Below are 25382 nucleotides of genomic sequence, written 5' to 3'. Positions count from 1 at the left end.
GTCATTCATTAATTCAACATTTACTGAGCGCCTACTGTGTGCCCGGGCTTCAAAGCTAAGCACCGGAGCTTCAGGAGTAAGACACAGCACCTGCCGTCCTGGAACCCTTAGTCTATTAAAAGACACAAGCAATTACAGACATAATAAGGATGATAATGGTTATAGGGGAAGCGGTGTGGGAGAGGATGGAAGAGTGTTCTAAGAGGGGAGAGTAAGCGTAAAGACCAGAGATTTCCAGCGCTATCCCATAGAACTTCATACGATGATGGAAATACTCCATTCTGCGCTGTCCATAACAGTAGCCACTAGCCATATGGGGCTTCTGAGTACGTGAAATGTGGCTAAAGAAACTGAGAAACTGATTTTTTTTTCATTTACTTCTAATTAATTTAAATAGTCACAAATTAATAGCTATTCTATGGGACAGCACAAGAGACTTGTCTCTCTTGAAAAAGGAAACCCAAACTATAGACAACACTAATTTATGTCTAATTTAAACTATCTCGTCTGTATCCACTTTCATCCCCAAGTCTGCTTGCAGTGAAGAATTTAATAGGAAGCAACATTACTATGAAAACCAGAAATCTGGGACAAAAATGAACCTTATTATTCAGTTCTGTTAGCACCCATTTATTTAGCAAAGTTCTGAGCCCAGGGATCCAGAGATGAAATGATGCCAGTTCTCAGAAAATATTTAGCTCAGGGGGTAGGTCATATAAAATATAGAGGGTTTTAATATGGGGAATATACTGAGCTCAGAAAGAGGCAGGAAGGTAGGAGCTAAGGGTTGTAGGAACCAGTGGCAGACATTTGAGAGCAAATCCTTGAGAGCTGGACAGTGAAATGGAGGAGGAATTTGATAGAGGACGAAGCAGAGGTAGGGCAGTGGATGCACAGGGCGGGAGACCAAAGACGAAGAGATATGAAATGTTCTGCATACTGGGGGTTAAGGGCATGGAGGGGAGAGGTTGCCCTGGGTCTGGTAAGACAGATAGGGAGTGGATTAGGAAAGTCTTTGTTTCAATGAGGTGTTTGTACTATATCCCACAGAAACATAAGAGTCAAGGAAGTTTGTTACAGGAGATCAGCAAAATCAAATATGTGCCGGGCAAAACAACCTCTCAGTGAGGAGAAACTAGTAGTATACAAACCAGTTGGAGGTGATGCAATCTGCCTGTTATGAGATAATGAAAACGGTAACCCTGATAGTCTTGAATTTTAAAAATAATAATTTTTTGAAATGATAAAATTATTTTTATTGCATTGCTTTTACTACAATGTAGATGCTATATAGGGCACTTTAAAAAAAATTGAAGTATAACTTATGTATAGGAACCAGGCAAATTTTAAATGTTCCACTTAAGCTGAATTTTTGCATGTTTATACCTGTGTAATTAATTACTATCTAGATCAAGATCCGGAACATTTCCAGCATCCTACAGGTTCTCTCATGTCAGTGTACCTTTGCCTCCCATCTCCTACACCCCAATAATTACTATCCTGACTTCAATCACCATAGAGTAGTTTTTGTCTATTCTTGAATTTCATGTAAATGGAATCTACCAGTATGTACACTTTGTGTCTGGTTTCTTTCATTCAACATAATGTATTTGAGATTTATCTATATTGTGTGAATCACCAGTTCATTCTTTTTTGGGTTTTGTTTGTTTTATTTCACTGTATGAATGTATCACAAATTATCCATTCTCCTGATGATGGACATTGTTTTCAGTTTTTAGCTAGGAACATTTATGTACTTGTCTTTTGGTGGATATATGTACTTAATTCTCTTGGGTAAATACCTAGGAATGGAATTGCTAGGTCATAGAATATGTATGTTGAGCTTTTGTAGATACCGTTAGGCAGTTTTACAAAGTGTTTTGATCAATTTACACTCCCACAAGCAATGTTTAAAAGTTCTAGTTGCTCCATTTCCGTGGTATTTTCAGTCTTTTAAATTTTAGTCATCCTGGTGGCTGTATAATAAAGAAAAATAATTTCAGTTTAGCATATTTGAGCCCTGAGATTTATCAACTGACCTCTATCCAAGGCGAATTGAGTCCAAGTCTATTGGTAAGCAAGGAGACTGAATGACATTTTGCCTCATATGCTCCATAAGAAAAGTCCAATGGAAGGGGGTTTATCCAGCCTGGTTCAACCACCACTAACCTACTGGATGACTTCTCTGGGCCTGAGTTTCTATATCCATCAAATAAGAGAGTTAGACTCACTCCCCTCCAATGTTCTTATCAGCTATTCCTAAATTTTCCTGTGAGAAGGATAGCTATTGTGGACCTCTTTCTCCATGAGAAATCCAGTAAAAAAAAAAAAAAAAAAAAGATATTGAAATGGAGAAGGGAAAGAGTAGCATCCAGGTAAACTATAAAGCTAAAAGATGGCAGAGGGGCTAAAAAGGCAGAGCACAAGTAGCCCTGCCAAGCTGAAACAGGTAGGGCTGATGGTTTTATGATAATGCTAGTCAAATTAAAATGCAAATGAAGCACTGTCTTTGTGTTCTCCCTTCCAGATGCAGCCTTTCCAGCCTCGTGTGGCCCAGGGTCACCTCTCCCTTCTCTGGCCATCAGAAGCATTTGCTGAGTGTTTCCTCTGGATGAAGCACATGCTCAGTGCATAAGTCTGTACTCCTGCCTTTGGCAAGTGATCATACATATTCTCCTTGTTCACCTTTTTACAGAATCTTTTATTCCTGGAAGAAGTTTTGGAAAATGAGCTGTAGAATTTGGCTGTTTTTTGCCTCACCCAGGATCACCCAGCCAGATATCCTTAACCGAAATCAGGTTACTCTATCTAGATGGCACAAAGCTGAGAGTGGAGAGAGACTGACAGATCAGCCCAGGCATCTATGGGGAATTCGGGCAGCCAGCTCATATCCCTGTAACCTCCTAACTATGCCAGGAGAGTGGTGAGCATTGCAGCCAGTCACTACCAGAAAAATCTTCCCCTCAGCCTGGCAATACACAGTTCAGAAGAATGTACAGAGATGGCCCTTTCCTTGAGTGCGGGGAGTAGCCCTTCCACCCTATCCAGTTTGACCTACCTGATAATTCTTGGCTTTCTGGGCTGCCTACATGGTTGCCAGGTACAGACAGTTGGTATGCTACCACTTATGTAAAAATAGTGGAGTAGTGGGAGGAATAATACATTTGTACATAAGCATTTGTTCATGTATCATAAAATATTACTGGACAGTATATGCAAGAAACCAATAACATCAGTTTCTTGTGGGGAAGGAAACTGGGTGACTGGAAGATCAGCATAGCAGAATATTTTTTACTATATACCCTTTTATTCAAAAACTTAAATTTGAAAAAGAAAATTAGCTGAAAAGCTCTTTTTTGTTATGGCAGCTTGGTTTATACTATGCCTCCAAAAGGTATAAAATATGGAGGAAGTGGAAAAACAAACTCTAGCCCATCATACCCTGTAATCAACTGCTATTAGTGTGTACATTACCTGCTTGTGATCTGTTTCCTCAACTAGATTATAAATCTCCTTGGAACACAGATTGCTTCCTTTTGGTATCCTGTAGCATCGAGTACAATGTTTCAGAAAGTAGATGCTTAAAGTATGCATGTTGATGATAATGCCCAGTGCTAGAAAAGTTTTAGTGAAATTGGTACATTCATGCTGAATGTAACTAAGGGCAATATGAATTTGTGGAATCATTTTGGAATGCAGTTTTGCAATATGTAACAAGATAAATGGAGATGTTTATGCTGATTGGCCTTGTAATTCCCCTTTGGGGATTTTATTCTAAGAAAATAATTTCAAGGAAGGAAGATGCATATATGAAGATGTTCATGATATTACATGTTGAAACATTGGGACTTAGGAATGACCAAATGTACTGTGGTATAACAACTCAATGGAAAACTATACAGCTGTGCAAAATGATGAATAGGAAACTAGCAATATTGAAAATGTTTATGATAAGAAATACAAAAATTTTGATTACAACTTTATATAGTGCTAAGATACTGGGGAGTAACTTGTCTTTTTGTTTTCTTCCTTTATAACCCTTGATCCTTCCCTATATAGGGAGCTAGCATGAGGCAACCATGCTTTCTGGGAGTTATAACTCTGGGATTAGAAAACAGAGACATCTGATTCTTCTCTTTTAAGCTCAGTTGCACATTCAAGACAGGAAATATTTGGAATAATATGCAGACTAAATAAAAATTATCCGAGTATAGGAGGGAAGAAAAAGTCACTTTACAAGTGAGAGAAATAAAACTTAGAGAGGCCCGATATTAATCTGTTAGTAAGGAGAGGAGCCAGGATGTGAACCCAGGTCTGCCTGACTCCAGGAATCCGTGCTCTGATCCATGAGTACCTGAGCAAAATTACCACTGCCTGAAGATCGTGGACTGGGAGACAGGTTGGTCTCTGATGAGTCTCCGTGTGAAAAGATGTCAGGTTCTCTAAAACATGAGGTCAGAACTGGATGAGGACCTGATTACTTCAAATAGGCACTGATTTCAAGATGCAGCCCAGGGTTCCCTGGGAAGAGTTCTCACTTGTCCACCCTAGCTTTCACTCACACTTACCTGCCTGCTGTCCATTATGTCAAAATATGATTGTTTCATGATGCTTTGCGATTTTTTTCAGTCTACAGCAGGGACGGATTTGTATCAACCCCACCATGCTATTTATTCAGACCACGTGTGCTAGATAACGTGCCTTTTCCTGAGGAGTTCCTAGAGTGTAGGGCAGCATAATATAGCTAAGTAGGCTTTGTCAAGCACACAGAAGTTTGGCAAGGCCCAGGCCTGACTGATTCAGCCAGTAAACATACAAGGAGCCAGTTTAGGGACTGCCATGGTGGTCCAGTGGTTAAGATTCCGCCCTTCCAATGCAGGGGTGAGGGTTCAATTCCTGGTTAGGGAATTAAGATCCCACATGCCACGAAAAACAAAAAACAAAAAAACCAAGGAGCCAGTTTAGCCTCAGACAGTTTATTACTTACATGTATAACAAAGGGAAGAATGCATCAAGGTGCCAGTGGTCCTTGTCCCATATATGAAAAAGGACACTACTGAAGCAAAAGAAGGGTCCAGGTGACTGCAATGTAAGTTCTGGGATAACTGGCTTCTGAGGAGCCGGTTCTAGGCTGCAGCCAGTTCTAGGTTTTTATATTCTCAGCTCTATTCTGACGGGGGTGGGGCAGAAAGCCCACACCTCATCAGAACCTGGGAGGGGGGGATGAGAAGCTGTCCCTGGACAGCCTCCCAGGGGAGATAGCCTCAAGTTCTTCATAAGACTGTTCCTTTCCAGTTCTGGAAAGATCACAAAGCATTCTGCTACAACTCAGATAACCGTTGGTTCCAGCCTTTGCCTAGGAGGCCTATGTGGATACATGCAAGGTGGCCAGGGTGCATGATGGAGATGTTCCCCCCACAGATTTCTCAGGGTTAGAGGCTTTTTAACCCTGCCATTGAAAGAGAAAATAACACTGAAAACCAAGAAATCTGAATTCAAATCTAGTTGTCTGTCATTAGACATATGACTTCAGCACATCCTTTGCCTCTCTGGAGCTTTTTTTTTTCTTTTTTTCTTTTTTTTTGGTGTTTTGTTTTGTTTTCCCCTGAGGCTTACTGTTAATCTCTCTCTCTTTTTTTTTTATTTTTATTTTTTATTTTTTTTGTAAAGATTGATTGATTGATTGATTGCTATGTTGGGTCTTCGTTTCTGTGCTAGGGCTTTCTCTAGTTGCGGCAAGCGGGGGCCACTCCTCATCGCGGTGCGCGGGCCTCTCACTATCGTGGCCTCTCTTGTTGTGGAGCACAGGCTCCAGACGCGCAGGCTCAGTAGTTGTGGCTCACGGGCCCAGTTGCTCCACGGCATGTGGGATCCTCCCAGACCAGGGCTCGAACCCGTGTCCCCTGCATCAGCAGGCAGACCCTCAACCACTGCGCCACCAGGGAAGCCCAATCTCTCTCTTTTTTAAAAAATTTTTATTTTTTATTGGAGTATAGTTGATTAACAATGTTGTGTTCATTTCAGGTGTATAGCAAAGTGATTCAGTTATACATATACATGTTTCTATTCTTTTTCAAATTCTTTTCCCATTTAGGTTATTACAGAGTATTGAGCAGAGTTCCCTGTGCTATACAGTAGGTCCTTGTCGACTATCTATTGGAGCTTGTTTTTTTAATTCCATAAAATTATATATTTTTTCTTTGCTTTTGGGGAGGTCTTTTTCCTCTTATTCAAATATAAACTGCACAAAGTCAAGGATTTTCCCTACTTTATTCACTGTTGTGGCCCCAGTGCTTGGAACAGTGACAGGCACATGGCAGAGATTCAGTAAACATTTGGATGAATGAAATGAAGTGCAAGATGTTTCATTGTATTTTGTTAGCATGTGCATCTGCATTCAAAGTCTTAAAACCTACTTTCGGGTGTTTTTTTGTTTGGGGTTTTTTTTTTTTTTTTGCACAAAATTCATAGAGGAATCCCAGTGAAAACATGACTATACTTTTAGGGGAACTCAACTAAAAAAAAAAAAGCCTGAGCAAAGACTCATTTAACCTCAGAGTGAATAATTGCATACTGAGGAGTAGAACATGGCACCCAGATGGATCTCTTATTACAATAAAGCCTAATGACACACACCTCTGACAAATGGTTCCTTGTAATAATAGAAAATAGGGAAGGCCCAGCTTGTCCACTGTTTTGTTCTATACCTTCCACTTTCCCAGTCATCTCCCGAGGCTCCCCTTTTCTCTTTCTCTCAGCCAATGTATGGTGTAGAACAGGAAATAACTTGTGGGTCAAGAGACCTGCCTCTGGTTCTGATAATAGCAAGACACTCACTTCCCTACCCTGGGCCCCAGTTTCTTCATCTTTATGTGTTTGTATGACACACGTGGTTTTCCTTAAGTGCAATTAAGTGACGTTAGTACATCTGTTTCACAGATAAAGAAACCATGGCTCAAAGAGACTGACCTGATGAAAGTCATTAATTAGTACTAGAGCCAAGCTTTCTGACTCCAAGTTCAGGTTTCTTTCCACCATAACAATAAGACACCCAGAAAATCCCCAAGGTCCTGGTCCTTCCCTCTCCATGTCATCCCCATGAAGGGGCAGGGATTTTTGCCTGGCTTGCTCCATGTTCTAATCCTCAGCGTCTACAGCTCTGCCTGGCACATAGGAGGCACTCAATATATATTTGTCGAAGGAAAAAAATAGATGACTACGGACGTGCCACAGTTCGTCCTGTGATTTCCAGCAAGTTACTGCCCCTTTCTGGATTTCTTCTCTGTCCCCGACCCCCGCCCAGTTTCCTTCCCGCGCCTCGTTCGCTCCTCCGGCCACTAGACGGCACTGTCGTAAGGGAACCCCGCCGAGCAGAGAGCTGCGCTCTTCTTGGCCCCGTTGCGCCTTCCCCCGTTGGAGGGCAGAGCGCAAGAAACCGGAAGTGCTGGAGCCACCGCCGCCGCCGCCTTTAAGTGCCGCGTTCACCGCTTCGGTTACCGCCGGCGCCGTAGCCAAGGAGGCCGGTGCCCCTGGGTCGGGAGTGGAGGCCGCGCGGCATGAAGCGGCGCAGGCCCGGTCTTTAGCGCGCGTCAGGACGGTCCGGGCGGGGCCGGGGGGGGAAGGTGCAGTATCCGCCCCCTCTCCTTCCCCTTCGCCCGCTAGGCCTGCGCCCCAGCCCACTCGGGCCTCTCCTCCTCACGGAGGAACCGCCCGGCGCATTCTCCCGGTTAGCCCGCTCTGCGGTTTACCCGGCGCGCCGCCCTGCGCGGGCCACAGCCGGTGGCGGGGCCCCACTTGCCGGAAGAGGAAGCCCAGGCTTTCAGATTCCGAGTCAGCCAGCGTTCACTGGGCGCCCCCTGAGCGCTGGGTGCTGGCCTCCGGACTTCCATGTCCGTTATCTTAATTGAGCCTTGCTGGGGTTGGGAGCCGGGTATTGTCCGGGCTTACAGATGAGAAACGGAAGCCCACAGAGGCGAAGGGATTTGCTTAAAGTCCGACTGTGGCAGATCGGATTCGGACTGAGATTTTCTGGTTTCCCAGCTGGTGTTCTTTCTACTGCCCCACTCTGGGTCGATTCCTTCCTTGTTTACTGGCCCCTTCTCATTCTATTTCATCTACCTGGCACAGGATAGGTGCTTTCCTTTCCTTTTTTTTTTTTTTTCAAACCTCTCCCCTCACACACTTTTCTTCTAAGACTTGGCATCCCCCCAGTCCCCCTTCTTAATATCCTCTGCTACACCTCTCCTCTTCTTCCGCATTCTAGCTTTCAAGATCTTTGCCCACTCTGTGATAATGAACCTCTCAACTAGCTGAAGAGTGAAATAGCCAGGCTTCAACGAGGCTTGGGGTGTTTAAGTGGACAGACTGGCGCCTGGATTAAAAATTAAGGAATGACATTTGAGTGGGTCCAAATTCAAGAATCCTGAGGCTATTTTCTAACCCTACATGCTCTTCTCTGAATGAGGGGCTTAGTGAATGGGAAGGTGTCTTGACATCGTAGTCCGTTGTTGCTGTGTTAGCACAACTTCACTTTTTTCCCTCCATTTGCCACTGAGCCACATCTCTCTCCATCACCTATCTGGGTTCCGAGAGCCCAGAATTAAAACCGATAACAAAGTGACAGGTATAATCACAGACCCTGCTTTTCTTCTTTTACTAAGCCAGAATTTCAACAAACTTAACACTTCCGTTTCTAGAGAAGTTACCTAGTTCAGTTATTTTCAGAGTATACGTGGAAAGGAAATAAGCCAAAATGGAATGCACTGAAAATGGGTAGTACATTCTTTATCTTGTGAAAATCTTGATGTTAACTGGAAGTTAGTTCTCTCCGCAAAAATGACCTGCTCTGTCATTCTTAGTGGTTATTCTATTGAGTCTATTCTGTCTCCAGTCAGCTAAATATGTATTCTGTAAAATAATACAAATTGGTTATTATGTAAAAGGCAGAAGAACAGGACCAGGCACATAGAAATAAATTTTATTATTAATCATCTATCATTTTTGAAGATTTGCAGTAGGCACTGAGTAACCTCACATCTGTATGCCTTTTATACTTTTAAATGTTCTTCCATAATTTATCTTTTAATGTGTATCCGGATGTCAGGATTTACACTACCGTTTGGATATTCTTTGGAGTAAATCGGGCTATACATTTCTGAAATAAAATAAGTTTATAATTTTCATAATTAAAATGCAGATACAAAGTAATTCAGGCATTGTATATTATATCAAAAAGCATATGCATCAGTTTCAAGTACTATTTGAGACTTTAGGTTTAATCTTTTTGGGCACATACGATCCGTTTTAATAATGATCAACAGCTTTATATCTTATTTCATTATCCTGGTGAGCAGGATTGGATGGTGAGAAAAGGAAAGACTCCTGTGAGAAGAGAGCAGGATGAGCAGAGGGATCCATGCTTGAAGTTGAGTCACTTCAAAAAGATCTCTTTGAATGTGGAAGAGATCTGAACAGATGAAAATACAATCAGGTAGGCACCAGCGAAGGGCCTTAAGTGAAGAGGTAGGTGGGGCAGTGAAATAACATGCACTGTGCTAAGAACATGTACTGACCTATTTTCTAATTTTTGCAATTAGAAAACTCGGGTCACATATTTCGAGAATGTATTTGTATGTAAGGTGTTATGGAAATCTGGAAATTAAATCAGTCAGTTACACATTTGTGTAAATTACTAAAATTATGTAATATCAGGTCTAGCCTAGGAAATGCAGGATATACATTGACCATAAAATACAGAATAGTGTCATTTGAACTATAAAGTGTGTGTGTGTGTGTGTGTAGAGAGAGAAATAGTGAGTCCAGGGACCTAGTACAATTTAGGAATACCAGATAGTTTTGCTTAAGTGCAAGGTAATGGCAACTTTTATGTAAGAGACATGTCAAAATAATGACTCAGGAAGCTGGGCAGTAAGCTTGGGAAGTCTGTCTGAGCTTCCCTGTTCCATCCCCAAGCTCTGTTGTTTCAAGCAGTGGTTTGGAGCTGAAGTTCCAAGTTTAACACAAGGGGAGTTGAGAAGAATGAGCCCAGTTTGTATATCTCCTTGTCTCACCTATCCCTTACTCTGTTAGGAATCAAACTAGATCCATTGACACATTTGATAGAAAACAGACCTCCACCAGCTTTTAGATGGGCAAACAACCACTACTGTCATGTACTGCTACTTAATATCAATATGCTGAATACCAGTTGAGCTAAATGACTTTTCCTCTGTTGAGCTGTTTGGATTTCAATCATTGGAGGTAAATGCCCAGTTGTAATAATATTACAAGTTGTATACCTATAGAACTCTCCAGTAGATTTTCTGGCTGCTCTTGCTACTGTTATATTGAAAACGGTAGTGTAGTTCACTGTAGCCTGAAAAAAGACACAGTATTGTGGCCGTGGCCTCACAGTTCTGTTCCTTTCGAATGCCGTATAGCACACCAGCACACCTGATGGACTAATTCACAACCCATACCGGCTAATGACTTTTTCTCTGTGGTTGGTAGTTTCTACCACGGACTCCTGTTAACCTGTGAAATTAAGGTTTAAAAAAGACATCATGTTAAATATACAGCCATGTATTGATTTTTGTTGTAGAAGTAGTTAATAATTATGTGAATTGGTTACACAAATGTAATCTAGTTTATCTCCTAAGTCCACATGTTTCGGACATTTATTAGTTCAAAAAGAGCAGGTTGCCCCAGAATTGTTGTTTATGTTGCTCCTTTTTTGTAGCGTTATGAATAATGCATGTCAGAATATCATACAGTGGCTTATAATAACACTTCTTGTTATTTTCTCTGATACTTTGCACCTGTTACATTTAAATATTGAAATAGATAAAGGAAAAAATCATCCTCTTCTGGATTTGTAAAATGAAAGAAACATCATTAGTAGATGAAATCTTAATACTGCTTTGGGGTTGAAGTGGTAAATTGGGTTTGGACTTTTATCAAAATATTGATATTACAAACATTAAATGTTTTGTGCATAAACTACAACTAAAGCCACTTTTTTCTCCTCATTTAATCATAAGAGTAAAAGTTTTATAATCTGTAGTAATAGTCACATAAATTCCTTATAGTATAGAGTTACGCAGGGGATCATCAGATAGTGATGTTTAGGCAAGAGCAAAAGACAAAGAAAAAATGTACCAGCCAGTTAGGTCTTTTGTTGTTTGGAGTCTCATTTAAAAGGAAACAGTATTTATATTATCTTGGGTAAGTGCCCTGGAAAGGTTATTAGAAGTACATTTTTTGCCACAATTTTATAACTGTTCTAATTGGTTGTGATTATTTCTGTTCTCTGAAGAAGTCCCCATTTATCAAATGAGTTACTTTTTTAAAGTGCAAAAACACTTAACTCCCTTGGCACATTTAGCTTCACTATTGACATGCTCTTTGAAGGAGCATAGTAGCCAACTGGCATATGGCCCGTTTCCTTCCAGTGTGGGAAAGAAAAAGGAGTTTTGGCAAGAGATACCTAAGGAGAGCCTTTTATAAAAGTTCCCCAAGAGATTTATAGTCAACTGTGTAATAGACATGACCTCAATTTTTTTTTTAATCTCATTTTTAAAGAAAAGGGGGAGCTATTGCTTTTCTTACTAAGTTTAATTGCAACTGTACTGAAAAGCATTTTTTCCCCTTTTTTGGGGGGGTTGGGGGGCCCTATCAGACTGTCATTCTGATTAATATAAGAGAAGGCAGACCTGTGAACTTCATGTGCCTTATTTTTCTAGGAAAATGCAACATGGCAGCAGCGATGGAAACAGAACAGCTTGGTGTTGAGATCTTTGAAACTGCAGAGTGTGAGGAGAATATTGAATCACAGGATCGGCCTAAATTGGAGCCGTTTTATGTTGAGCGATATTCCTGGAGTCAGCTTAAAAAGCTGCTTGCTGATACCAGAAAATATCATGGCTACATGATGGCTAAGGCACCACATGATTTTATGTTTGTGAAGAGGAATGATCCAGATGGGCCTCATTCGGACAGGATCTATTACCTTGGTGAGTATGAAGTCATAGTTTCTGAAAGGAAATCCTTTCTTAATTCAAACAGAGGCTAGAGGCAATTGGCACTCAAATTTTGGTGAATAAATAAGTGAATGAATCAGTGATGGTTCCACCAAAGGAAAAAAAAATAATTAGAAGAACTTCAGTTTTGGTGCTGTTTTCATTTTGTTTTGTCCCATTAACTTGATTTTTATTTGCACATAACAAATCATGAATTGATCATGATCTTACTTTCAAAGTAAAGATGCTAGATATTACTTCTTCCTAAAGCTAGTTCAAAATGCCTTTCCTTAGGAATGGTCAGATTAGGAACACAGATAATAAAACCAGTAGTTTGTTCCCACTCTCAACAGCTACTGCTTTCATTTTTTAAAACCAAGGCAGGTTTTGGTCTCTTCTTCCTGAGCCCATTCACTCCAGGTTTAAGGTCTGTCTTCATTAAATGCACCATACCACTGATTGACATTTTTGTTTCTTTGTTTGTTTATGCACCTTAAATCCTTTACTAAGATGTTGTGGTAAAAGGAATAGGTAGTAAATCCTGAACAACTATCACACTTAGGCACAGCTTAGTACTGAAAGAAATGACTAACCTAGCACGTATATAGACACAGGGCAGTGGATAAAAAGCTAGTCTTGGAATCAGAAGCCTAGGCTCTGGTATCAGCTCTTTGCTGACTTGTTTACCCTGTGGATCTCAATTTCCTCATCTATCAAATGAGGGTTAATGTCTATCTCATAGGATTGTCTTAAGTATTAAACATTTTACATGAAAACATTTCCAACTTAAATAAATATTAAGAAACACAATACTGTTCTTGTACAGCCAAACCAAGTTTTATTGTTTGGCTATGGCTAGTTTGAGGAAGGAAACTAAAAAGGGAAAGAAAAAAAATTTGTAGACCCCATTCCCATCCCCCAAGCAGCTGTCTTCATTACAGTATTATTTTTTAGGATTGGAAATAATAGTTGTAAATTATAGTATGCTGCCTAGCATTCACCAACTGGTAATTATTATTTGTATTAGCTTAAGTCCCAAAGGCCTATTCGTTAATTGTCACTCATTGAACACATTTATTGAGAGATGATGCTAAAATATTTAGGTAAGTCATCTGAGTAGGAAATATATATACATCTTTCTCAAGAAACTTATGCTATGTTTTTTTTCGGAGGCAGAAAGTCAGACTTTCCTCAGATTGGAGAAGCAATATAAGAAAAGCCCATCCATACTTGCTAAATCAGGCAGCTTGGTTGGAAGAGAGTTTGGGCACGGTTAGGGGGGGAACCCTTATATTTAGTATAATAGTTAAAAATTATAGCCATACCATCCATAATTCTTAACTATAAACAAATGTCTCACAAAAATGTTTATGAATTAACCATTAAAACTGCTTAAAGAAAGGGATTTCACTCCCAGTACAATAGTTGAAATGGAATCACAAGCCCATAAATTTTGGAGTTTCCTTCGTGTAGTCACGCTATTTTATTTTCCTAACCCAGAGACTGAAGGGAATGAACGGTTGTTAAAATAAGGAAGAAAGGATGTGAGAGACGGGAACACTGGAGGAACTGAGGCCTGAGTTGAGTCCCACTCCCACAGCTAGGGGTTGGGTGGGAAAGGAAGGGCTGAATAGCCAGAGACGTGTCTGAGGGACGACCTGCTAATGTGCCTTTGTTTATTAGGTTTTTAAAAATAGGCTTTCTCCCCTCCTCCAAAGCTGTTTGACATTTTTTTTTTTTAAAGAGATATTCTCTGCATGAGTCCGCATTAGTAATTATAGATTCATTTTTTTTAAGCAACTCCAGAGTATTCCATTATATAACTGTGCCATCTTTTACTTAACCAGCCCTCTAATAATGGGCATTTAGGTTTTTCTATTTTGGTATTAACAAAAAATGAGGGAGCAGATATCACTGTATTAGATCATTTTTGTACATGTGTGAATTTACTTAATAGGACTAATTCCAAAGAGTGGAATTATTGGGACAAAAGGTGTACAGATTCTGAATTTTTATTGATATTGCCAAATTGCCCCTCCATTGAGGTTATAGAGTTTACATCCCTGCCAGCATTGTCTCAGAGTATGTATTTCTCTACACCTGTACCAATAGTGAGTAATAAAACTTATTTTTATCTTTCCCAGTCTGATTGGTGAACAGCAGTTCCTCACTGTAATTTTTTTAAAAATTATTATTGTTTTTTTAACTGACATATTAGTTTCATGTGTACAACATAATGATGTGATATTTATATACATTGTGAAGTGATCACTACAGTAAGTCTAGTTAACATCTGTCACCATACATATAGTTAATAAAAAATTTTCTTGTGATGAGAACGTTTAAGATTTATTCTCTTAGCAACTTTCAAATATGCAATATAGTATTGCTGTACATTATATCCCCATATTTCATTGTAGTTTTAATTTTCTTATGAGTGAGGTTGAGCATCCTTTCCCATATTTACAAGGCGTTTGTATTTCTTTTTCTGTGACTGATGTGTTTGTAATCATTGTCTATTTTTTATTGGGTTGTGGGTGCTTTTCTTGTTGACATAAAGCACTTTTTTGTACAAGAAGGGAATTAACCCATTGTAGTATTTTTCCCTGAGATTTAATGTCTTTTGACTTTAGTGCCTTTTGCCCTTCTGTAGAAATCTGTGATTTTTTTTTTTTTGGTAGTTAAATTTTTACTTTTTATGTAGTTTTGCATCACATCTAGAAAGGCTTTCTCAGCTCCAAATTATATTTTTTGAAATCTTTATTTACTTTGGACTTCATTTTGTTCCACTGATCTGTCTGTCAAATCAAGTGCCAATGTTATGCTGCTGTTACTATTATTATTTTTATCGTAACTTTAGATGTTTTACTATTTTATAGTACTAGTCACCCTTCATCACTCTTTTTCATAGTTTTCTTGATTATTTTTGTTTGCTTGTTTTTCTGTGAGAACTTAAAATGAGATTAGAGCTCCTTTCTCCCAATCCTATTTATGCTGTTTTAGGATTACATTATATTTATAGATGAAGTTAGGAAAATTGACAATCTTTATACAATATTGAGCATTTCAAGAAAGTTGTATGCCATTTCATTTGCTCAAGTCTTTTATATCCATCTGAATATTAATATTTTTCCATGTAAGTCTGTTGTTTCAGAAATTTTAATATATATCGTACACCAATAAATAGTGTGTCAACAGGAAAGAAACAATGGGAAAAGGTCATTTTGTGTTTATACAGAACTGGTGTGTGTGTACATAGAATGCGTTGGAAATTTTTATTGGTCAAGGTTGAAGCCAAGGAAGGCATTATGGAACAAGGAGCAGTTTCAAGAGGGGCATTTGAAGTGATTGTGGATGGCTCTCATTTGAGGGTAGATGAGAACCAGCTTTTTCATATTTGCAGGTTGAAAGCTCTTAGAAGGAAAAGGCTTAAGGAGGATATGATCATATTTTGTAAGATTATGAATGGTATGGATAAGTGACTACAGTCTTAAGAATTATGTAAGAAAGTAACTCTGGAATGTACAAAATAGATCTAAGACAAAACTAAGTGCTGAAGTAAATATCAGCTGATACCTGACTTTTTACTCCAAAAGGCAACACAAACTAAGAAAGGTTTAAGAAAAGTTTAGCATAATAAAGGGATAAAGGAATCTGTGGGTATTTGGGGAGTCATCCCCCACCTTTGCAAGGGTTAGCATGGAAGTTACCATGCCCTTCCACAGACTGCCTTCTCTGCCATTATCAGAAACACAAGGCTGAGGATTTGTTCCACTAGAGAGGGAGTTTTTGTTCTTCCTGTGTGATTTATTTTCTCTTTCCTTCACTCTCCCCTAGCTTTTTTGGAAGTGATACCTTTCTAGCACCTTTTAGAGTAGAAGGACTTTGTTTTACTTTGAGTTTTCTTTGGTTCACCTCTTCATAACCATGTTGTATTTCTGTTACTTCTCTTTGGTATGTAGTTTATTCTACACTGCTGTGATCTTCCCATTCAGTTATTGTATGATTTCACAGAATAGACCTATCTTCTACTTAGTGTAGACCTCTTTCTTTCACAATTCTCGAATAAAGGATAAAGAGACTTTTAACAAATCAGATATCGGATTCTGTGTTGTTTTAATATGAATGTACTTTCATTTGAAACTTATTAGTGATTATAGTGGCAGAACATTTATAGTGAAGAACTCAAATTGTTAGACCTATGTATATTTCTAAGTAAATACTTTAAATGATTCATAAAAAGAAGAAGCTTTGTAGTCTGAAGTTGTCACAAAGTACCCCCGTTTGTAATCTAATGAGTCTATTGCCAACTTGTAAGACACTAACAATTTAAAAAAAAAAAACTAAACTAAAAGTAACACTTATCCTTACATCATCTTATACACTTTTATGTTTGTTTTGAGAGGGACTAAAATTTGAATATCAAAAGGAAACCTGAGGATTTTTCTGGGAGCCTGGGTTTTATTGAAGAAAATTACTGTGGCATATGGCATGTGCATCTCCTGCTTGTTAACATTCATTATAGGTCTCATAGAGTACAAAATTTTGCAGTGTATATAGAAGGCATTATATACTTACTACTACAATAGTGGTAGATTGCTATTTTTTAAAATAACAAAAAATGATTGTTTTCTTTTGTAGCTATGTCTGGTGAGAACAGAGAAAATACACTGTTTTATTCTGAAATTCCCAAAACCATCAACAGAGCAGCAGTCTTAATGCTCTCTTGGAAGCCTCTTTTGGATCTTTTTCAGGTAGGGTTTAACATTGTTATTCCTATGGTTTTGTGTATGTTTTTAGATACTGCGTTTGCTTAGGGACAGAAATTCAGTTGGGGTTTTATATTTGAAGTAGATATGAATCAAGAGGAATTAAAACATTTTTATGTTTTTGCATGTCTGACCCTGAAATTTCATTTAATTCTCAATATCTGAAACTAGGGATAGTAGATAACACAATTCAGATTTTTTTTTTTTTTTGGCCGCCCAGTACGGCACGGCATGTGGGATCTTAGTTCCCTGACCAGGGATCAACCTGTGTCCACTGCAGTGGAAGGGCGGAGTCTTAACCACTGGACCGCCAGGGAAGTCCCCAGATTTTTTTTTGGACTACCTTTCTCCCTGTTTAACCATCTTTCCCTTCTACAAACTTGCTAGTTATGTAGTTCTCACATTTTGGTGGGAGAGTTATTCACATAAAAGAAGTAATGTATATTTCCAGAAAGCTTTTTATTCAAATCTGTAAATTGAATTTGTAGTTCTAATATTTAGTAACAATACTAATGTAAGGGTTAAATAAAGGTACTAAGTTCAGTTTTTGTTTCTAAATAGCATAATTCAATTTATGTAAAATCAAAGGTTAGGTTTTTTGTTTTTTTTTTCCTTCAATATTTTGTCTTTAGACAATATGTAAATGGTTCAAAACATCCTAAGAACAAGATGATAGTTTGGGTGTGATTGTTTGCCTTTTTAGTTCTCATTTATTATTTTTACATTGAATATTGAGTAGAATATTTGGACTAAATGAACTAAAATGTGATATCTCTCTTAGGAAGTAAAAAAAAAAAAAAAAAAAAACTTCCATGACAACTAATCATTTTGACTGCAACTATTTATCAGGGATGTTGTTTCTTACATTGGTTGTGACTTTTCTTTAAAACAAAAAAATTCCTTATTCTAAGAACAGTGTGTTGAACTGAAATAATGGTGGTTTTCTCATGGAAAACATTGCAAATTAGTGAGTCAGAGTTGTTTTTTTTTTTTTAAAGCTTTATTACGGAAAATTTCAAACCATACAAAAGTATAATCCTATGCAAACTAGTTTTGACAATTATCAGATCTTTGCCATCTGTGTTTCACTGTAGCCTTACCAGTCCTCCCTCACAATCCCTACCCCTACTTCTCAGATTATTATTATTTTTTTTTAGAGAGAGTTGGCATTCTTATTTATTTATTTATTTCGTTGTGCCAGGTCTTAGTTGCAGCTCGCCAGCTCCTTAGTTGCAGCACATGGACTCCTTAGTTGTGGCCGGTTGGCTCCTTAGTTGTGGCTCCAGGACTCCTTAATTGTGGCTTGCTGGCTCCTTAGTTGTGGCATGAGAACTCTTAGTTGTGGCATGCATGTGGGATCTAGTTCCCTGGCCAAGGATTGAACCCGGGCCCCCTGCATTAGGAGCGCAGAGTCTTATCCACTGCACCACCGGTGAAGTCCCACATCTCGGATTATTTTTAAAGAGTTCCCAAATATGTCATTTCACTCCTACATAAGTCAGTATGTATCTCTAAAGTATATAGATTCTTTTTAGACATCATCACATCTTAAAAAATCATTGATCGTTTCTTCATATAAAATATTCAAATTTCCCTGATTTTTAAATTTCTCTTTTTTTACGCTTGATTTGTTAAATCAGAATCTAAGTAAGGTTCATATATTACAATTGATTGATAGGTTTCTTAAGTTTCTCTTACTTTTAATCTATTGCTTTCCTTTCCATCCTTTTTTCCCCCACTGCAGTTTATCTGTTGAAGAAAGAGGGTCTGTTTTGCTGATTGTATTCCTGTGGTGTTATTTGATATGTTCTTCAGTCTCCTGTATTCTCTGTAAATATAAATAGGTAGTCAGATCTCGAAGCTTCATCAGACCCAGGTTTCCTCTTTTTTTCTCCCCCAATAATACTTACAGATCAAAAGAACTGAAAGCAGGGTCTTGAACAAATAATTCTACACCCATATCCATAGCAGCATTATTCACAATAGGCAAAAGGTGGAAGTAACCCAAGTGTCCATGGACAGATGAATAAATAAACAAAATGTGGCATATGTTGGGTTGGCCAAAAAGTTCGTTCAGGTTTTTCCAGAACATCTTTTTTTAAATAAATTTATTTATTTATTTATTATTTATTTATTTTTGGCTGTGTTGGGTCTTCATTGCTGTGCGCAGGCTTTCTCTAGTTGCAGTGAACGGGGGCTACTCTTCGTTGCGGTGCGTGGGCTTCTCATTGCGGTGGCTTCTCTTGTTGCGGAGCATGGGCTCTAGGTGTGTGGGCTTCAGGAGTTGTGGCACGTGGGCTCAGTAGTTGTGGCTTGTGGGCTCTAGAGCGCAGGCTTGGTAGTTGTGGCTCATGGGCTTAGTTGCTCCGTGGCATGTGGGACCGTCCCAGACCAGGGCTCGAACCCATGTCCCCTGCAGTGGCAGGTGGATGCTTAACCACTGTGCCACCAGGGAAGTCCCTCCATAACATCTCATGGAAAAATCTGAACTAACTTTTTGGCCAACCCAATACACGTGATGGAATATTATATGGCCTTAAAAAAGAAGGAAATTATGACACGTGTTGCAGCATTGTTGAACCATGAGGATATCATGATAAGTAAAATAAGCCAGTCACAAAAGGACAAATACTGTCTGATTCCACTTATATGGGGTGCCTAAAGTAGTCAAATAGACTACTAGAATGGTGGTTGCCAGAGGCTAGGGGAAGGAAAAATGAGGAGTTGCTGTTTAATGAGTTTAATGGGTATAGAGTTTCAGTTTTGCAAAATGGCAGAGTTCTGGAGATGGGTTGCACAGCAGTGTGAGTATAGTTAACAGTAATGAATGGTACACTTAAAAATTGTTAAGATAGTAAGTTTTATGTTATATATATTTTACCACAATTAAAAAAATAATATTTCATAGACAATGTTGTATGCCTCCATCAAAAGTCATATAGAGCCTTATTTATCTTCTTGTGATGATAGCACCCTTTGATCATTACCTAGATCCATTATAAAACAGTGAAATTTTATCATTCCTTCTTCATTTATTAACTGAAAAACTTCTATAAAGAGAAAACTGCTATGCAACAACTATTCAGTTATTCTGAGTTCTAGATCACAATAGAAAGGCAGGATGTTTCTTTTCCTTTATTTCCCATTTTTCAAATAATCTATGTTCTACAGTCATATACGTGATCAGTTAGGGGTTTTGGAGGGTATTTTGTTTTGTATCTTTATAAACTTACAGTGTAAGCCTGTTTGGTATCTTTTGATGCATTAACAGTTATTATTCTTATTGTACAAATGTCTTATTTTTGGCTGTTGGAATCCTTTTCAACTTGACATGTCAAATCCTTTTGACATGACCCTGGTAATAGTTGATAGTGCTCTTGCTTTCTGCTGTGAAGATGTGTCATGATCATCTTTCACATTGCTTATCCCATGCTTAGAATCAGCCATTTCTCTCTAGTTCCTTTAGGGGAAAGTGATGTTAAGAGACCATGATCTGGGTCTCTTAGAGATGCTTATTATTATTGTGTTGTTAATTGTTTCTAGGTCTTTTTATTGGGCAAACTAGGGAATACATACTTTGTGTGTGTGTGTGTGTGTTTGGGGGTGTGTGTGTGTGTGTGTGTGTGTGTGTGTGTGTGTGTGTTTGAAATGTACAGATCACCATGAAGTCATATCAGTTCAGATAAGATATAAGGTCAGACTGATATATCCAGTTAAGATATTGCACTACAGGATTTTTCTTTAACCTCATTTATCCTACATATGAATTGTCTTTCTCTGGTGCCAAAGGTCCTGTTTTAAACAACAGTATAATTACTCATTTGCTTTACTCCATACTATACCCAAAACAGTTTTAAAATAACAAATGAATCAGTGCTGATTACTTAACAGTAACTTGGAATTGGTCTTCTTTGTGTGGTCATGCTATCAGTTCTATACAATTAGATTCATTTGCTTCATTTTGTTTTCAAGTATTAGGAATTCCTTTGTTTTTAATTTAATTTTGGTAGAAAATAGTTATATGGTTCCAAAGTCAGATCTACAAAACCAGAAGTATTCAGAGAAGCTCTCTGTCTCCTCTACCCTATTTCTCCCCCTCTCCTTCTAGATAATCTTTGTGTTTTTAAATGGCTTATCCTTCTTTTTTTTAAAATATAAGCGACTACATAGATATTCCTATCCCCCATTAGATAAATAGTAACATACAGTATACATTTTCTCCACCTTGCAATTTTCAAATAACAATGTATCCTTCAACTCACTCAGTAAGAATATATAGTCAGTCCTCCATATTCACAGGTTCAGCATCCTTGGATGCAGAGGGCCAGCTGTACTAAACCATTTTATAGTCTGAGGGACTTGAGCATCCACAGATTTTGGTATCCGTGGGGGTGGGGGGTGTCCTAGAACCAATCCCCCACAGATTCTGAGGGACAACTGTATACATAATCTTTATTTCTTTTTACATCTGTGTTGTGTTGTACAGACAAACCATGTTAACCAGTTCCCTCTTGATGGACATTTTAGATATTTTCAATCTTTGTATTACAGATAGTAGTGCAGTAAAATGGCTTGGGCTTTTTACATGTTTGCCAGTGTATCTTTAAGCTAGATTCTTAGAACTGAAATCACTGGACCAAAATGTATATGGTTTTGTAATTTTGCTAGATATTATCAAATTTTCTTCCATAGGAGCTGTGCCATTTTGAATTTCCATCAGTAAGGTATAAGTGTGCCAGTTTTCCCAGAGACTCTCCAACACAGTATGTGGTCAAACATTTGGATTTTTTGCCAATCTGATAGATAGAAATGGTATCCCAGTGTAGTTTAATTTGCTTTTCTTTTATAGGCAAAGTTGATCATCTTTTATCTCTAACCCATTTTTCTGTGGAGTGATTGGTCTTTTTCTTCATTTTTAGGAGCCTTTTATATACTGGAGATATTAACCCTTTGTCTGTGATATAGTTTCAGATATTTTCCTGAAGTTGTAATTTGTGTTTTTACTTTCTTTATGGTGTGTGCGTGTGTGTACACACGCCATGTGGAAGATTTTTGTGTAATAAAATTTATCCATCTTTTTGGTATTGCTTCAAGAATTTGTGTCTTCTGTCATAGGACAGATTTTCTACACCCAAGTTATAAAATAATTTACCCATGTTTTCATCCAGTGCTTTATATGGTTTCTTATATGGTTTCATGTTTTAAAGCTTTACTGAGGTATAATTGGCATATAAAAAGTTGCAAATATTAAAGTGTACAATTTGATGGATTTGGAGGTACATATGATGTACCTGTGAAACCCTTACCTCAGTCATTACCCTCAAAAGTTTCCTTGTACTGGTTTGTATTCTCCCCTACCCACCCATTGAGTGGTACAGGCAACCAATGTACCAGTCTTGCACAGTCCTTCATAAGATTTATCTGTAGTATTTCATATTTCTTTATTCTATTGTAAATGGCTTTGTTTTCTAATTTCAATTTCTGGTTGATCATTGCTAGTATTTTTCTTTAACTTTCTAAGTGCTTTCTCACTTTTTTTTTTTTTTTAATTGTAGTTGATTTACAATGTTGTGTTAGTTTCTGGTGTACAGCAGAGTGATATATATAAATATATATATATGTATATATATATTCTTTTTTAGATTCTTTTCCTTTAGAGTTTGTTACAGGATACTGAATATAGTTCCCTGTGCTATACAGCAGGACCTTGTTGTTTATCTATTTTATATATAGTAGTTTGTATCTGCTAATCCCAAACTCCTAATTTATCCCTCCCCCACCTTTCCCCTTTGGTAACCATAAGTTTGTTTTCTATGTCTGTGAGTCTCTTTCTGTTCTGTAAATAAGCTCATTTGTATCATTTTTTTTATATTCCATGTATAAGTGATATCATATGATATTTGTCTTTCTCTGTACTTCACTAGTGTGATCATCTCTCAGTCCATTCATGTTGCTGCAAGTGGCATTATTTCATTCTTTTTTTATGGCTGAGTGGTATTCCATTCTGTGATGTATGTATATCACATCTTCTTTATCCATTCATCTGTTAATGGACATTTAGGTTGCTTCTATGTCTTGGCTATTGTAAATAGTGCTGCTGTGAAAAGGGTTTTTCTTTTTTAATTTGTTAATATGGTAAAACAAAACATCACTTGATTGTTGAGTGTTAAACCAATCTTGCATTCCTGGGATAAAGCCCACTTGGTTCTAATTTATTATCCTTTTAAATATTGTTGGATTCAATCTGCTAATATTTTGTTTAGTTTTTTTATATCTATGTTCATGAGGAATATTGGTCTGTAGTGTTCTTTTCTTGTAATTTGTCTGATTTTGGAAATAGTGTTATGCTAGCCACAGAATAAGTTGGGAGTTATTTCCTCTTTTTTAATTTTCTAGAATTTGTTTGGTAGAATTCACCAGTGAAGCCATCTGGACCTGTAATTTTCTTTGTGGAAAGGTTTTTAACTACAAATTCAATTTCTTCCTTAGATGCAGTGCTATTCATATTATGTATTTCTTTTTGAGAAAACTTTGGTTGTTTGTGTCTATTAAGAAATGTTTCCATTTCATCTAAGTAATCAAATTTATTGGCATAAGTTTCATAATATTCCCTAATCTTTTCAGTGTCTGTAAGAATCTTTGGTGATGTCCCTCTCTTATTCCTGATATTTTGTGTAATTTGTGTCTTCTCCACTCCCAGCCTTTTTTTTTTCTGATCAGTCTGGCTAAGGGTTTATCAGTTTGGTTTCATTTATTTTTCTGTCGTTTTGTTTTTTTCTATTTCATCATTTTATGCTCTAAACTTTATTAATTCTTTCCTTCTGCTTACTTTGGATTTTGTTTGTTCTCCTTTTTCTAGTTTCATAATGTGGTAGCTGAGGTCACTAGTCTGAGACCTTTCTTCTTTTCTTATATAGGAACTTAATGTTATAAATTTCCCTTTAAGTACCACATTAGCTGTAGCACATACGTTTTGATATGTTGTGTTTCCATTTTCATTTAGTTCAAAACACTTCCTATTTCCCTTTAACCCATAAGTTATTTAGAAGTGTACTATATAGTTTCCAAATATTAGCATATTTTTCAGGAATTTGATTTCTAATTTAATTCCACTGTGATCCAAGAACATACTTTGTATGACTTAAATCTTTTCAATTTTTTAAGTCTTGTTTTATGGCCCTGAATGTGGTCCATCCTTGTACGTATTCTGTGTTCACTTGAAAGGAATATATGTTCTGTTTTTGTTGGGTCTATAAATGACCATTAGATCAAATTGGTTTATTGTATTGTTAAAGTCTTCTATGTCTTTACTGATTTTCTATTTGTTCTATCAGTTATTGAGAGAGAATGTTGAAATCTCCAACCATAATTGTAGATTTGACTGTTTCTCGTTGCAGTTCTATTAGTTTTTCCTTTAGTATATATTTTGAAGCTATGTTATTAGGTGTGTAAGTGGATAGGATTGTTATATCCTATTCGTAAATCTACTGCTTTCTTGGTTTGAAATGACCTTCTTTATTTCTAGCAATATTCTTTACTCTGAAGTTTACTTTGATGTTAATATAGTCCCTCTAGCTTCCTTTTGATTACTGTTAGCATAGAATAAGCTTTTCCATTAAAAAAATTTTTTTTACTGGCTTTGTTGAGATATAATTCAAATACCATACAATTCACTCATTCAGAGTATACAATTCAATGGTTTTTAAGTGTATTCAGAGGGTTGTGTCACCATCATCACCATCTAATTTTAGAACTTTTTGTCATCTGCAAAAGAAACCCATTAGCAGTCATTCCCCATCCTTTCACCCTCTCTACCCCCAGGCCAAGGCAACCACTAATCTACTTTGAGTCTCTATAGGTTTGCCTATTCTGAACATTTCATATAAATGAAATTGTATAATATGTGGGCCTTCATGACTGGTTTCTTTCTCTTAGTATTTTCTGGATTCATTCACACTATAGCAGATAATAGTGTTTCGTTTATTTTTATAACTGAATAATATTCCATTGTATGGCTAGACTACATCTTATTTATCCATCAGTTTATGGATAAAGTTGGATTGTTTCAGCTTTGGGGCTTATATGAATAAGGCTGCTTTTAACATTCAAATGTAAGATTTTGTGTAGATTTGTTTTCAGTTCTCTTGGGTATATATCTAGGAGTGGAATTACTGGGTTATGTGGTAACTCTTTGTTTACATTTTTAAGGAACTACTAAATTGCTTTCCACAGCAGCTGCATCATTTTACATTCCCACCAGCTATGTATAAGGGTTCTAATTTCCTACATCCTCACCAACACTTGTTGTTGTCCATCATTTTGATTATAGCCATCCTAGTGGATGTGAAGTGATATCTCATTGTTATTTAATTCACATTTCCCTAATGACCAGTAATGCTGACCATTTTTTCATGTGTTTATGGGCCATTTGTGTACCTTCTTTAAAGAAATGTCTGGGGAGGGCTTCCCTGGTGGCGTAGTGGTTAAGAATCCACCTGCCAGTGCAGGGGACACGGGTTCGAGCCCTGGTCCGGGAAGATCCCACATGCCGTGGAGCAGCTAAGCCCGTGCGCTGCAACAACTGAGCCTGCGCTGT

The 25382-nt window shown here is 37.7% G+C and overlaps 1 protein-coding gene and 1 long non-coding RNA gene across 8 annotated transcripts in view; one reads left to right on the top strand and one right to left on the bottom strand.

The window, feature by feature from the left end:
* Nucleotides 1-25382, bottom strand: part of LOC309654381 — a 198033-nt gene that overhangs the window by 163244 nt on the left and 9407 nt on the right. The gene's annotated exons all lie outside the window — the stretch shown is intronic.
* The window catches only part of DPP8 (dipeptidyl peptidase 8), a 61589-nt gene continuing 43620 nt past the window's right edge, over nt 7414-25382 (top strand). For 3 of the 7 annotated variants that reach the window (XM_082446026.1, XM_082446027.1, XM_082446028.1), the window contains exons 1-3: nt 7414-9490; nt 11742-12011; nt 16659-16771. In XM_082446026.1, coding sequence (XP_082302152.1) covers nt 9454-9490; nt 11742-12011; nt 16659-16771 — 420 coding nt within the window. In that variant the 5' untranslated portion in view covers nt 7414-9453. The remainder of the gene's footprint in view (nt 9491-11741; nt 12012-16658; nt 16772-25382) is intronic. The other 4 variants (XM_082446022.1, XM_082446024.1, XM_082446023.1 and 1 more) reach the window with 4 other exon arrangements.

Source organism: Balaenoptera physalus (genome assembly GCF_965194825.1).
Source record: "Balaenoptera physalus genome assembly, chromosome: 2".
Classification (NCBI taxonomy): Eukaryota; Metazoa; Chordata; class Mammalia; order Artiodactyla; family Balaenopteridae; genus Balaenoptera; species Balaenoptera physalus.
Note: the sequence above shows the minus strand (reverse complement) of the source record. Positions and strands in the feature narration are given on the sequence as shown.